The sequence below is a fragment of the Bactrocera dorsalis genome, chromosome 5 (genome assembly GCF_023373825.1).
Source record: "Bactrocera dorsalis isolate Fly_Bdor chromosome 5, ASM2337382v1, whole genome shotgun sequence".
In the NCBI taxonomy this organism is placed as follows: Eukaryota; Metazoa; Arthropoda; class Insecta; order Diptera; family Tephritidae; genus Bactrocera; species Bactrocera dorsalis.
Window position 1 is genome coordinate 22061192 of NC_064307.1, and position 13809 is coordinate 22075000.

At 34.2% G+C, this 13809-nt stretch overlaps 1 protein-coding gene across 5 annotated transcripts in view; it reads right to left on the minus strand.

Annotated features, from left to right (window-relative positions):
- The window catches only part of LOC105230093 (uncharacterized), a 359356-nt gene continuing 345547 nt past the window's right edge, over positions 1-13809 (minus strand). For all 5 annotated transcript variants that reach the window (XM_011210682.4, XM_049458741.1, XM_049458743.1 and 2 more), the window contains 8 exons: positions 8374-9135; positions 5759-5981; positions 5617-5661; positions 4683-5424; positions 4460-4622; positions 4278-4384; positions 3123-3376; positions 1-3052 (listed from right to left, as the gene is read on the minus strand). In XM_011210682.4, the coding sequence (XP_011208984.3) occupies positions 2112-3052; positions 3123-3376; positions 4278-4384; positions 4460-4622; positions 4683-5424; positions 5617-5661; positions 5759-5981; positions 8374-9135 (3237 nt within the window). In that variant the 3' untranslated portion in view covers positions 1-2111. The remainder of the gene's footprint in view (positions 3053-3122; positions 3377-4277; positions 4385-4459; positions 4623-4682; positions 5425-5616; positions 5662-5758; positions 5982-8373; positions 9136-13809) is intronic.

Genomic DNA, 13809 nt, shown 5'->3' on the forward strand with positions numbered 1-13809 from the left:
TTTGCTATTTGTTTGTATGTATATTGCTGCTGTTTGTGCTGTTTGCTAATAGCTAGACTTCAATTCTGCCCTCATCAAGTTCACTAGTGGCTATAGTAGTACTGTTTTAGACCGTTTGTAATTTGGAAAATATGCTTGAAAAGCTAATTTATTAAAAAATAATTTTTTCCCATAATTAAATTAATTTCTTTTTCTTTTTTGCACAAATAAAAGTCTTTTTTTATTGTATGAGTATATGATTTTTAATTTTTATTAATAAGCAACTTAACTTAAGCAAAAACTTAAAAATTAATACAAATACAACAGCAAATTGTTAAATAATTAATTTTACATAAAATAATAAATAAATAATAATAATGTGTATTAATTGGTTGTTTGTTATTCTTAGAGTTACAGACTTTCTAGTTTTCGAAATTGGTTCGAGTATAGTTGGTATAATTATTAATTTTTGTTTTTTAGTTTTTTATTTTTTAATTATAATTTTTATTTTTTAATTATTAATTTTTTTCATTTTAAGTTACTAATTTTTAATATTTTATATTTTTATTTTTTAATTATTATTTTTTTTTATTTAAATTTCTTATTTTTAATATTTTATTTTTCAATTATTTGCTTCTTTTTTAATTTTTTATTTTTTTTTATAGTTAATATTTTTTAATTTTTGAATTTTAGAATTTATTTTTATTTTAATTTTAGTTTTTGTATTATTTTTTATTTTAATTTTTAATTTCTAATTCTTAATTTTTTATTTTTATTTTATTTTTTTTTAATTTTAATAATTTTTGTTTTAACAATAACTATTACATTTGTATGTGTATACGTATGCATAACTTACACTTAAGTTAATATACAAACAACGCTTTCTTCTATGTAAACAGCTTTGATTTCTTGTATTTACAATATTTTATAAAACATTTGCATTTTTTGTTTTATAAAATATAAATTTATTTATAAAATATTCTCATAAAATAATGTTTGGCTTTAAACGCAGAGCATTTTTATTTTTTTATTATTTTTTCCTTTAATTAAACATTTTTAATAACGAATTTTAATTTTAAACAAATTTAAAGACAGTTCGCATCGGCGTTGTAACTGTTGTTGAGTTGTTGTTTTTATTTTTATTTTTATTTTCATATTTTTTTAATTTTTATTTTAATATTTTTCTGCAATAATTTTTCATAATGCATAACTGTAACTATGGTTTTCTTGTTTGGCATGTGTATGTGTGCACTGCTTTATTGCATATTTGTATATATATCTATGTATATACTAAATATATGTATGTGTGTGTGCACTTACATTTCTACTTCTATTTAAACAATAAACGTTTTTTATATTCACGCTAAACAATTGCTTTTTCATGTTAACACTCATTTTTCAATGTCATTAATTTTCGCTAATTTTTTTTTTTCAAATTTAAATTTTATATAGAAAAACGTGGGGTAGTAGAGTACAGTTTGGCATAAAAGTGTTGTACATTTAGAAAATTTGTAAAATTTACTCTACCAATGCTTTGAAGTATTCAGCACAATATTTAAGAATTTTCACTTATACAGTATACGTCCATACGCATGTGACCACTACACAACGAAACCTATACACAAACAATTTTAATATATTGTTTTAAGTTTTTTGCAATGACTATTACATGAACTGACTATTTGTTGCATTGATGTCATATAATTTTTCAATATTAATTTTTTTTTTTAATTTTTTATTGTAATATTTTCGAAAATCACCACCACACTTTTGTTGAAATTTCGCGCTGCTTGTGTCTTGTAATAAAATCACTTCGTTTTTAGCAGTATTTGTTTTTTAATTTTTTTTTATAAAATATTTAAACAATAACAAAAGCAATCACCTGTATTTGCATACATAATTGACTTTTACAGAGCAAATACATAGTTGCACAGTGTGTACGCAAGTTATGCTTGCAATACCGTTTAATATTTGCATTTCTTGTTATATAACAATAATATGCATGAATGTGTGTCGTAAAATGTGCGCTTCGTGTTACGCTGTGACACGAGTGCTTAAGTATTTCATGAGAGATTCATTTAAATTTTTTCTTTTTAATGCTACAAAAGTGTTGTTGACTCACAGCCGAGCATTCACGCCGACGAGCCCGACGATATATAATTACCGCTACCCAAATTAATCGATATATTATTCTCACTGCCACCCACTAGACCCGCCGTCAGCTCGCTGGCCTTGTGCGTGGGCGAGTGATTCGGCGTTGAATTACTGCTCTTCGGCTTGCGGAACCAATTACCCAAACGTCGGCGTCCCAGTGAGCCCGTCTGACTTTCGTTGACGGTGCCGCTGCCGCCAAAGGCGTCACGTGTTTGCGATTTCTTTGGCAAAGTGTCGCTATACTTGTGTTTGACCGGCGATTCCGGTACCGAACTATCACCGCTGGTTGCCGAAGCGCCGCCTGCATTAGCCGTGCTCACATCCGCCATTGACCAGTGACGCGTTGCGCCAGACAAACCAGCGTTAGCTCCTACTCCGGCAGCAGCGCTATTGCCACCACCGCTGCTGTTACTGTTTTCGCATTCGGGCAACTCGTAGTCGGATTGATCCGAGTAGTCGCGCTCATCGTAGGCGTACTCGAAACCGGTCATTTCGGAGACATAGAAAGCCTTGCCGCCAAATTGCCGCTCCAATGCCAACGTGCTGAGGAAGCGATGCTTGCGATTAGCCGAGCGGAAGCTGAAATCGAACCACTTGTCACGCGCCTCACAGTAGATGCGCAGCGAGTTGCGTATATTGTGGCCGAACATTTTGCCGTCACGCACGTTTACTACGCGACAGCGGTCGAGAAAGATGCGTCCCTTGTAAATGAAGTGACTGCGTTTGATGATGTCACGTTTGCAGTAGATCAGCTGGTTGTCGAAGAGGAAGAGCGTGCAGCTGCTGTTCCAGAGATTTTGCTTTTGACGCGTGGCGTCGATTTGCAGAAAGAAGCGTGTGCTGTGCAAGTGCAGTGGTGGGCCCTTGAAGTTCTGGAAACTGGCCTGGTGGCGCGCAATTGTTTCGCTATGTCGTTTGCCTGCGAGAAAGCGTAGGACATTTTTAATAAAATATATAATAATCAGTCTATAAATGCGGTCAGTACTCACCTTCATTCACCGCCTCTGTTATGCCGCGCATTGCCTCCAATGCTAGATCGATTTTCTCATATGTATCGGGTATATCCAATTGACTGACATCTATTTGCTCGTACTCGCCCAGTTCGTGATCAGACATTTCGCCACATTTGGTTGCGCCCTTGAGTATTTCACTGAGATGTAGCGGATAGCGACAGATACGCTGTACGGGTGCCAAGAGATGTGCGGAGAGTGGGAGCTCAGCAAGGTTCTCCGATTCGCGGCAACTGAAATAAGACAAATATAATTTTAGTTAAATATATGTCAATTTAACTTAAATTTTTTTTTTTAATTTGATACGGGCCTCTTAGTGTTGAACTTGTGTGCCCAAATGAACATGGAAATCCTGCCATAACCTCAAAAACTTCAAAATTATTTTAACGGGTACTCGACTTATTAGGAAATTTAACTTTTTATTTGAGGAGAAAGTCATTTCTAAGCCTTTTATAAAAAAATAGGTTTTTAGTATCTAATCAATTTTGAACCGGACTGACGAAAAATATTAAAATATTATCGTCTTCCAAGGCTAATGAGAGAGAAGTGACAAATCGAATACTTCTTGTTGTATAAGAGGAATATTTTTAATGTAGTCAAACTCCGAACCTCATACTTGAACCCAGTGAAGGAGAGAGGATAACCGAACACGAAGGCATCAGAGGAATCCGTTGCTTTGCAACAGTGCTTTGCAGATTTTTTTCTCCAACAATTCACTACAATCATTCCCGGACCCCAGTCCTCCTTGTGTTATTTGAAAACGGGTATCAAGTGGTTACGAAGTACCATAACCTCAAATTCTGAGTTCGTGGACTTATATTACTTTTTGTACCAATAAATATTAGCATTGAGATTTTTTCAAATTAGAAGACAAAGCGGCTACGCTTGCTAGGTCATGTCGTCCGAATGGACGAAAATCCTCCAGCTCTGAGAGTATTCGGCGCAGTACCCGTCGGTGGAAGCAGAGGTAGAGAAAGTCCTCCGTTGAAAAGACCAGGTGGCGAAGTACCTGCCTACCCTTGGAATATTCAATTAGCGCCAAATAGTGAAAAGGAAGAACGACTGGCGCGCTGTTGTAAACTCGGCTATAACCGCGTAAGCCAATAAAGAAGAAGAAGGCATATTTTTACTTACTTGTCTAAAATAGTTCTAGCATCCTTGATGCGATCGTAAGTCTCCAATTCTATCAGTGCACGTGGGTATGCATTGCAATAGGTCGAGTAGCAGAGAAAACTCTTGTGCTGTGAATTATATAAAAAAATAGTGAATATTGTAACAGACTGTACAAAAAAATTAAAAAAAAAGTACCAACTCACCATTTTCAAGAAAACTTTAGCCACTTGATTCTGTTCGATGCCCTTTCTCAAGGCCTCGAGAAATTTACGCTGAAACTTGTAGATCGCCGTGATGTTTGAGAAAATCAAACGAATGCTGTTCGGCGAAAATATGTCGATACGCTTGCTCATTGCCGGCAAATACCTGCGAAAGAAACACAGAGGGATAAGTAAAGCTAAAAAAATAAAATCTCGTTTCACTCACCCCTCACAAATGGCGGCCAACAGCTTGACATAGTTAACCTCGGTGTCGAGCAACTCTTTGACCGCGCTGCGACGCAGCATATCGGCGCTGTCGAGTATCACATTAATGCTGCGCGATGGAGCCAACGCATTTGAGGGATTTGAAGAGTCTGCTGCGACGCCACTACCCCCGCTAACGCTGAGTGGCGCGTGACTGCTGTTGTCATTGCTGGGCGCATTGGCGAGGTTCGCGTACGAGGGCGATTCAATCACAATGGTCGTCACATTATTCTCATCTACAATGGTCGCATCCAAGTCGACTGTGGAGTCAGCCGTGGCGACGGCAGTCATTGTGACTGTTGATGATTGCGGTGTTGTTGTGGTGGTCGAGTCTGCTGGCGTTGTTGTTGTGACTGCTGCATTTGCTTTTGTAAATTTTCTAAAACTGCCACTTTTTGTTGTTAGCGCTTGTTGGTGTTGTACCGCTGTTGGGGCATTTGTCGACATTTGCGAAAGGAAGAACACATCCGTTTTGGGACACTGTATGACGCGCACGAACTCCTTGGGGAACCAACCGAGTTCGGGGTCGAGTATCTCTTCGACTAGCGTATTATTATCATCTTTGCGTATGCGTCCAAACCACCAGGGACCGACCTCTTTGCGCAGCACTTCGATTAGTGTGCCACGTTCGAGACCGAGCTCCTGGGGACCGGCTGCCGTGAAGCTGTACAGCACTTCAGCGTAAATCGGATAGTAGTTAGGCGCTGCAAGTGAAGGAGTCAAGTGTAAGGGCAAAGAGCATTACAAAGTGGAGCTTATTAAAAACGCAGACAGTCGAAAGTGTACTCTGACTTTAATTGAATTTAATTGTGCTGACGGCGAGTCGCGTCGGTTATGTCACCACTTGCATAACAAATAAACTCAGACCAAGTCACGAACTGACTGGACTAACTTACCTTCTTCATGTGAGGTTACGCTGTCGCTATCACTGTCTTCCATATCTGCAAAGAAAGCAAATCAAAGCGTGAGCATCGCGCAATCAACTTCACTTCAAACAAATTGCTCGAATTAATTTCGTCCTTTGTGTGTGTGACTTACCGCCAGTTGTTCGGCCAATGCCGCACGTATCCAAGCCGTTGGGTTGACTTAGCGAGCGTGCCGGTAGCGATTCGGGCGCCTCGCGTTCCATGCTGCCGCCGTACATTTCCATGCGTTTGAGTATCTTTGCTTTGGCATTGAGTGCTGCCGTTGCCGACTGATCTGTCATGCTGGTGGCTTTGGCTGAGTTGGCGCGTCGCACAGTGCGCATTTTCTGCGTGACCTTGAACGATACCAGAGAATCCAGTTAATTAAATACCAATTAAAACGATATGCGCTGGGAAAAGTGAGTGGTGGAATTTTCATGCATTAGTATTTGACAGATCACGTGGGATTTCAGACATGGTGTCAAAGAGAAAGATGCTCAGTATGCTTTGACATTTCATCATGAATAGACTTACTAACGAGCAACGCTTGCAAATCATTGAATTTTATTACCAAAATCAGTGTTCGGTTCGAAATGTGTTTTATCGACAAATTTTGTTCAGCGATGAGGCTCATTTCTGGTTGAATGGCTACGTAAATAAGCAAAATTGCCGCATTTGGGGTGAAGAGCAACCAGAAGCCGTTCAAGAACTGCCCATGCATCCCGAAAAATGCACTGTTTGGTGTGGTTTGTACGCTGGTGGAATCATTGGACCGTATTTTTTCAAAGATGCTGTTGGACGCAACGTTACGGTGAATGGCGATCGCTATCGTTCGATGCTAACAAACTTTTTGTTGCCAAAAATGGAAGAACTGAACTTGGTTGACATGTGGTTTCAACAAGATGGCGCTACATGCCACACAGCTCGCGATTCTATGGCCATTTTGAGGGAAAACTTCGGACAACAATTCATCTCAAGAAATGGACCCGTAAGTTGGCCACCAAGATCATGCGATTTAACGCCTTTAGACTATTTTTTGTGGGGCTACGTCAAGTCTAAAGTCTACAGAAATAAGCCAGCAACTATTCCAGCTTTGGAAGACAACATTTCCGAAGAAATTCGGGCTATTCCGGCCGAAATGCTCGAAAAAGTTGCCCAAAATTGGACTTTCCGAATGGACCACCTAAGACGCAGCCGCGGTCAACATTTAAATGAAATTATCTTCAAAAAGTAAATGTCATGAACCAATCTAACGTTTCAAATAAAGAACCGATGAGATTTTGCAAATTTTATGCGTTTTTTTTTTAAAAAAAAAGTTATCAAGCTCTTAAAAAATCACCCTTTACCAATTAAAACGATATGCGCTGGGAAAAGTGAGTGGTGGAATGAAGCCTGGTTTTTAGTTGCTTGCTGTGGGTCACATGGGACAAAAAAGGGCATTTAAAATTAGTTTCCTCCTCCCAAGAGGCTCTGTATTCGCCTGCGGGCATTTATGCTGTCAGCAGCTCCTAGTATACTTGCAATTTATATGTCTATTCGAGGTGTGGTGGCGGTAGTCGAGTGTATGACAATCACTCGTTGCTTTAAGGATGATCTAATTTAAGCAGACGTTGTGTGAATGTTTTCCTGATATAAAAAAGCTCCTAATAAGATTCTATTTTTAAGGCTTATATTTTATAAAATTTCGCCAGTCGAAAAGGTTGGGCCTCATCCTCGATGAGAAGCTGCCATGAAGGCTCAATATAGAGGGGAGATTGAGGAAGACATCGGTGGTCTTATATTGCCTTGAAAAACTATTGGGAAGCGGTGGGGTCTCTCACCTAGGCTTCATGAAATCGTTGTTAAGCCAATAAGGTTTTATGGTGTATTTGTCTGGCGCTAGGAAAGCATACTCTCTAAACAGATAGAACATGCTCACCGAGTGGCTCTCATTCGCATCAGTGGTTCACTGCTTCATAATACTTACCTTAGTATAGTCCCCGTGGATATTGTCTGTTAAAGGTTGCTATCAGAATCCGGGTACATTAAGAGTCCCAGAAGGAGGCGTTTTGAAAACATCTTTCACGTCGACAAAATCTCTACTGATCTAGCCTGGTGTCTTTTCCGAGGACATATCTACAAGGGTTATGTGGGTGAAGCGAATAGCTGGAAACTGTAAAGCCGAAGAGTTTGCAAGAAAGGGTAACCCTACCAAAATCTTATTAACATGAGAACGGAAAAATAATACATATGTCCTGAAAAACTGTTGTTTCTTTCTTGGCTCTTTCATGTTTCAGACCCTCGGAGAAGTACTTTATTGTAAGTGCATATTCTTCTGCGCCATATCAAACTAAAAACCAACCTGCAGACGTCTGAACTATGATAAAACTTTTTTGTCAACATAATCTCACTTTTAAATACATGCAGAGTCCATAAATCGGGATATTGAACTAGAAGTGACCCAAAAGTGACCCATTTAAGTCAATTTGAGAGAGATTAGGGAGGTTTACTCTTTAAAAGTAAAACTTTAGCTGTAAGGTGAACTGAGAGGAGTATTATGGACAACATTCCCTTCCATATCTTCATGACAACCTCCACTGAGCCTCGGAAGGGCATTATTAATAATTTTCTAAGTTAGACTCCTGGCTCTACCTAACCGAAAGTAACCGAATTTCTACTGAATCACAAATTTCCCTCTTCCCTTCTCGTATTCTTCAGAGCTCATTAAAAGTTGTCCATCAACAACAACCTTACTCTATTGACACTTACCTTCTCATTTGCAATGCGTTGTGCCGATGTCGCCGAGGCCGTTGCACTCGAAGTTGCCGCACTGACACCACCAACAACACCCCCACCACCGCCAATACAATTCGCCGGCAGCATAATGCGCGAGAATTGCTCATCATTGTCCAGCTCGATTTGTATGCCCGAGTCACCGCTATTGCACTTATCACGACGATTGTACTTCGTCTTGCGACGCTCCTTCGATGAGCGCCATATTAGCGGCCCAAAACGGTATTTGCCCGCTGTACCCTCGAGCGCGACATTCGCCGTCGATTGATCGGATTGATTTTCACTCGCAATTGCATTGATGCCACCGACACTACCACCACCCGTTATGGTGGCGCTTGTAGACGACGTTGAGTTGCTCATGACAAGCGCTTGTGTGCTATTGCTGCTTGTTATATGTTGCGATTGGTGCTGCTGTTGTTGTTGCTGCTGCTGCGCCGGCTTATTGAAATTGGTGAGCGTGCGTTTGAATTTCTGCAACACACCTACACTTTGACTACTCGGCAGGCTGCCTAATGGTCGGGCGCTGTTGTTATTACTATTGCTGGTACTGCTGCTGTTGCTTTGGTTATTTGTTGCTGCCGTGACCATTGTCGGTGTGGACTCACCGGAGGCACCGGAATCTTGTGTATGCGTGTTAAATACGGATGGAGCGGCAGCAGGACCAACGGAAGCGTAGTTGAGCTCCTCCTGTAGAGCATCCGTGAGGGAAGGGCTCGAGACGGCCCGCATTTGGTGGGTCTGCAAGGGGAAAAGTAACATAAGTTATTGATTGGTTGGTCACTGGAGCGTGAGAGAGAGAAGCTTGAGAGTAGTTACGTTTGTTTATAGTTGGCGCGTAATTTGAAATTTAATTGAAGAGGAAAATAATAATAAATTATTTATGTAAATATTAAATTTTTCGATTTTTTTTTAATATTTCTGAAAAAAAAAAATCATAAATAACAAATCATTCATTCAACATCTTTAATAATAAACAAAACGGGTTTTAATTAAAAAGTAAAAATATTAATATTTTTTACAAATAAGCGCTAGTAACTACAATAATCATATTTTTTAAATAATATTTTGTAAAGATAACTTAAAAAAAAACAACAAATAGAGTTACGCTTTGATTTATTTGTATTGCGAACACTTTTTCAACAAATTTTTTATGGAAATTCGTATTTATTCGAAATTGTATCGCAAATAAATTAACGTTTTGCGTTCTAAACGCTTATCTATATAAAAGTGATAATCTTGTAAGCCCATTTAATGCTGGCGCCGCAAAAAAAAAATTATTAAAAATGTTCACAAGTACCCTGTAGGGCTCAATATGATTTTGTTCACTTTTACTTTTGTTGTTTGTTGTAGCAGTACAGTTGCAGTGGTTTCGTTGAGGTTTGAGGGTACGGATTTTTATATAAAAATTCTTTGTTTAAATTTTTTTTTAATATTGTCAATACTTTTTTTTAGATATATTTTGTATATTATTTTGTATTTATTTACTTATTTTACGTTTTTTATACATTTTTGTTATTTTTTTTAATTTTGTAATTAATTAAAAAAATTAAGAACATTAATTTTTAAATATTTTTATTATTTATTCTACATTCTACATTTTAAATTTTTTTTTATTTTTTAATTTAATTTATTTTATTTGTTTCATATTTTTATTTCTTTGATTGTTGCAAATTTAAAATTTTTTTAAATGTATAATGTATAATTTGTAATTTTGTAAATTTTATAAAATATGTTTTTATTTTTATTATAAAATTTTTTATTTCATTTATATATTTTTTGTTGTTTTTTATATTCCTACATTTTCATATTGTTTTTTTTACAGTTTTTATTTTTTAAATATTTTTATTATTTATTCTATATTTTTTACTATTTTTTGTATTTTTAATTTAATTTTTTTTGTTTCTTGTTTTTATTTTTTTATTGTTGTAAATTTAATTTTTTAAATGCATTTGTATTTTTATAAATATTTGTTTATATTTAATTAATTTTTTTTATTTTATAATTTCATACTTTTTTAACTGTTTTGTATTTTTATATTTTATAGTTCTTCTTAATGTTTTTATTTCCATATTTGAATTTTTCAAAACTTTTTATTAAATTATACTTTATTTATATTTTTTTTGTAAAATTGAAATTTAAAAAAATACTTTTTAAATATTTTATATTTTAGTTTTGCTTCTTTTCTGAATTTTTAATTCTTTTATGTAATTTTTTATATTTTTTTCGTTTTGTTTTATTTATTTATGCTTTATTTTTAATTATTAATTTGTTTTAATTTTTATACTTTCTAATTCTATTTGTTTTATATTTGTATTTTTTTATAGTTGTAAATTTAAAATTTTAATTTGTAAATTTTTAAAAATATATTTTGAAACTATTTCTATTACTTTTTTTATATTTAATTTATATATTAATTGTTATTTTATAATTTTATTTATTTTCTACTTTTTGTTTTTTTTTAATTTTTTATATTTCTATATTTTTATTTTTAACTTTTGTTTTTTATATATTAAATTATCGTTCATTTATATTTTTCTAATAAAAGAAATATTTTATAAATATTTGAATTCAATTATTTTATAATTTATTTTTATTTTTGCTTCTTTTCCATTTTTTTTTATTTTTTTGTATTCTATTAGGTTTTTTTTACTATTTGTTTTTTATTAATTTATTTTATATTTTTAATAATTGTTTTGTATTTACATATTTTTTGATCGTAGTAAATTTTTAAATTTTATTTTTATATTACTTTATATTTTATATGTTTTTATTTTTTATATTTAATATATTGTTTAACATTTCTTTTATATGGGGTTTTTTTTTTTAATTTTGTAAATTTTTTCAAAATATTTGTGTATACTATTTTGTATTTTATTTCTATTTTTAAACTTTTTATTTTTTTATATTTCTATATTTTTATTTTTATATTTTTTTGTATTGTTTTTCATATTTTAAAATATCTTGTATTTATATTTTTTATATTTGTAATTCTATTATTTTATTCTTATTTTTGCTACTTTTCTAACTTTTTGTATTATGTTATATTTTTTTTATAATTATATATGTTTTATTGTTGTTAAGGTTGTAAAAGTTCTTATAATTATTCTTAAATACATATATGTTTTATTTTTCCTACTGGGCGCGCGCATATGCGGAAGAACGTGTCGCTTATCATATGTATGGTAAAGTGTGGAATGCCGAAACAATACAAATCGAAATTCCCATAGCGGCACACTTATGCATAGATATGTATATTGATATATGTACATATATATATATGTAAATATATGTATGTATGTAAGCATATTATTTTACATATTTAGAGCATTTATTTTCACATATTACTTATACATATATGTAAACACATCTACACATACATATGTACATCGATAGCGTTTCAAACAAACGAATTACTGATAAAAATTGAGCAAATCAATCATTTGTCAGGTAAACATGCTTCTAACTATAAATAAACGCAACATTTACGATATATACAGCTATGTGCATATACATACATACTAAAGGGTTGCAAGAATTAATTCACGCTATGAATGCAACAGAGAATTTATGAATTCATCTCATAACGCGAGTTAAGCGCCGACGCTGAGTTGGAATTATGTGAATGCAGATACAGAGAAGACATTGTGAGTTGCTGTTTATCGCTAGCAGGTAGACTCAGCTCATTCATCTCATAAACAAACCCAACTCACACTCATATCATCAACCAGCAGTGAATTCAAAGCGTTAGCGTTCGCTTAGTAGTGGAATAGTGTGTGATCGTCACTTATTGTTATGTGAATTCATTGTTTCTCTCATTCTTTTAACAGAACACTGTGCACCCATAGTGTTCAGCTAAGCAAGCAAATAGAGAAGATAAACGGAAGGGTTTTCCCCAGAACATGTTTGCCTGCACTGTACTGGCCGTAGACGCTTAACCGAGACAGTTTATTAAATATTTAAATTCGTCATTTGTTTTGTGTATACTGTGACTGGAAATGAACGCGAATGTAACTAATAAAAATGTGATACTTTGGAACTAAATGTTGTATGTATTTTGTGACTTAAAAAGAGTTTTTTTTCAATTGTTCCAAAGGACAGGTTTTAGTTCTAAAATATTTTTATTTTTTTATAATATTTTGTTGAATCTATTAATCCCTAAATAAACTTCATGAAAAATTGCAATAAAATTGAATATTGGAAACATTTTTTTATCCACATTCATATGCAATTATCTATGCGTATTTACATACATACTTCTTTCTAGTCGTGCAACTAGAATAACTCGAATTAACAGTTGTTAATTCACACGAACATCATTCACTCATCCAACATCCTTCTTGCACAGAATTAATTCACACCAACAGAATGAAATGCTTTGGTAGACCAATTCTACAAAGAGTGGGTCGTTACTTGTGAGAGTGCTATGAGTTGAGCGAACTCGTGGTTGTTCTCACTAATGAGACTCGGTCCTTATTTTACCCAAACATGAGAATTCATTTTTACGTTGTGTGAGTGAGTGCAAGTTGAAATTTTTGGACAGTGACTCAAAGTTTGTTTTTTGCGTATTCATGCAGCCCTTTAATACATACATATATGTATGTATGCACATCTCCGTAAGCAATTGATCATTTATAAGCGTTTTCCACATATCACGAACTCAAAGGCATACGAAGTCAACGTGCATTTCATTTATATTTTATCAAAGTGCTTAAATAAAGCATATGTAGATGTATGCGTGTACATGCATACATACGTATAATCAGTATTGTTGTTACAACCCAGGTACGAGTATATCCGAAAGCAATTGATAGCTGTACATATGATCAACATGTGATAAACAGCATTTGTACAAGTGAACTGTGCCTTGCCAACTGCGTGTGTCGTTTTTATATATGTAACAAATTTAGATGCTATTCGGCATACAAGTATGTACCTGTATATACGTATGTATGTATATACTTAAATACATACATACATACAGTTACAGGCTCTATAAATTTAACAAAATGACTAATGATTCAAGACATTTTGACGTCGAACAATTTATTCTATCTTTCTTTTCTATTATTAAAATGTAGAAGTACTTGAAATCAAGTTGATGGTGGTTATACATACATACATGCGTACATACATGCATATATACATACCTACATGATATCAACTATTTTTCATTACAATTTAAATGATTAAGTTGTGCAATTGGCCACTTGCGTAGTTAAACTTATAACGAAAACCGTTAACCGAAAAATATGAATTGACATTTTTTTTGTGACATTGCAAAAGTTTTTACTAATAAAGCTTATTTGCTGCGAAAATTTGCGGTTTAGATACTAATTTTAGGTTGAGTACAAAAGTTAAAGAGCTTAGAAAATATTAAAAAATATTACAAAGTTCGAGACTGGTTTCGAAATC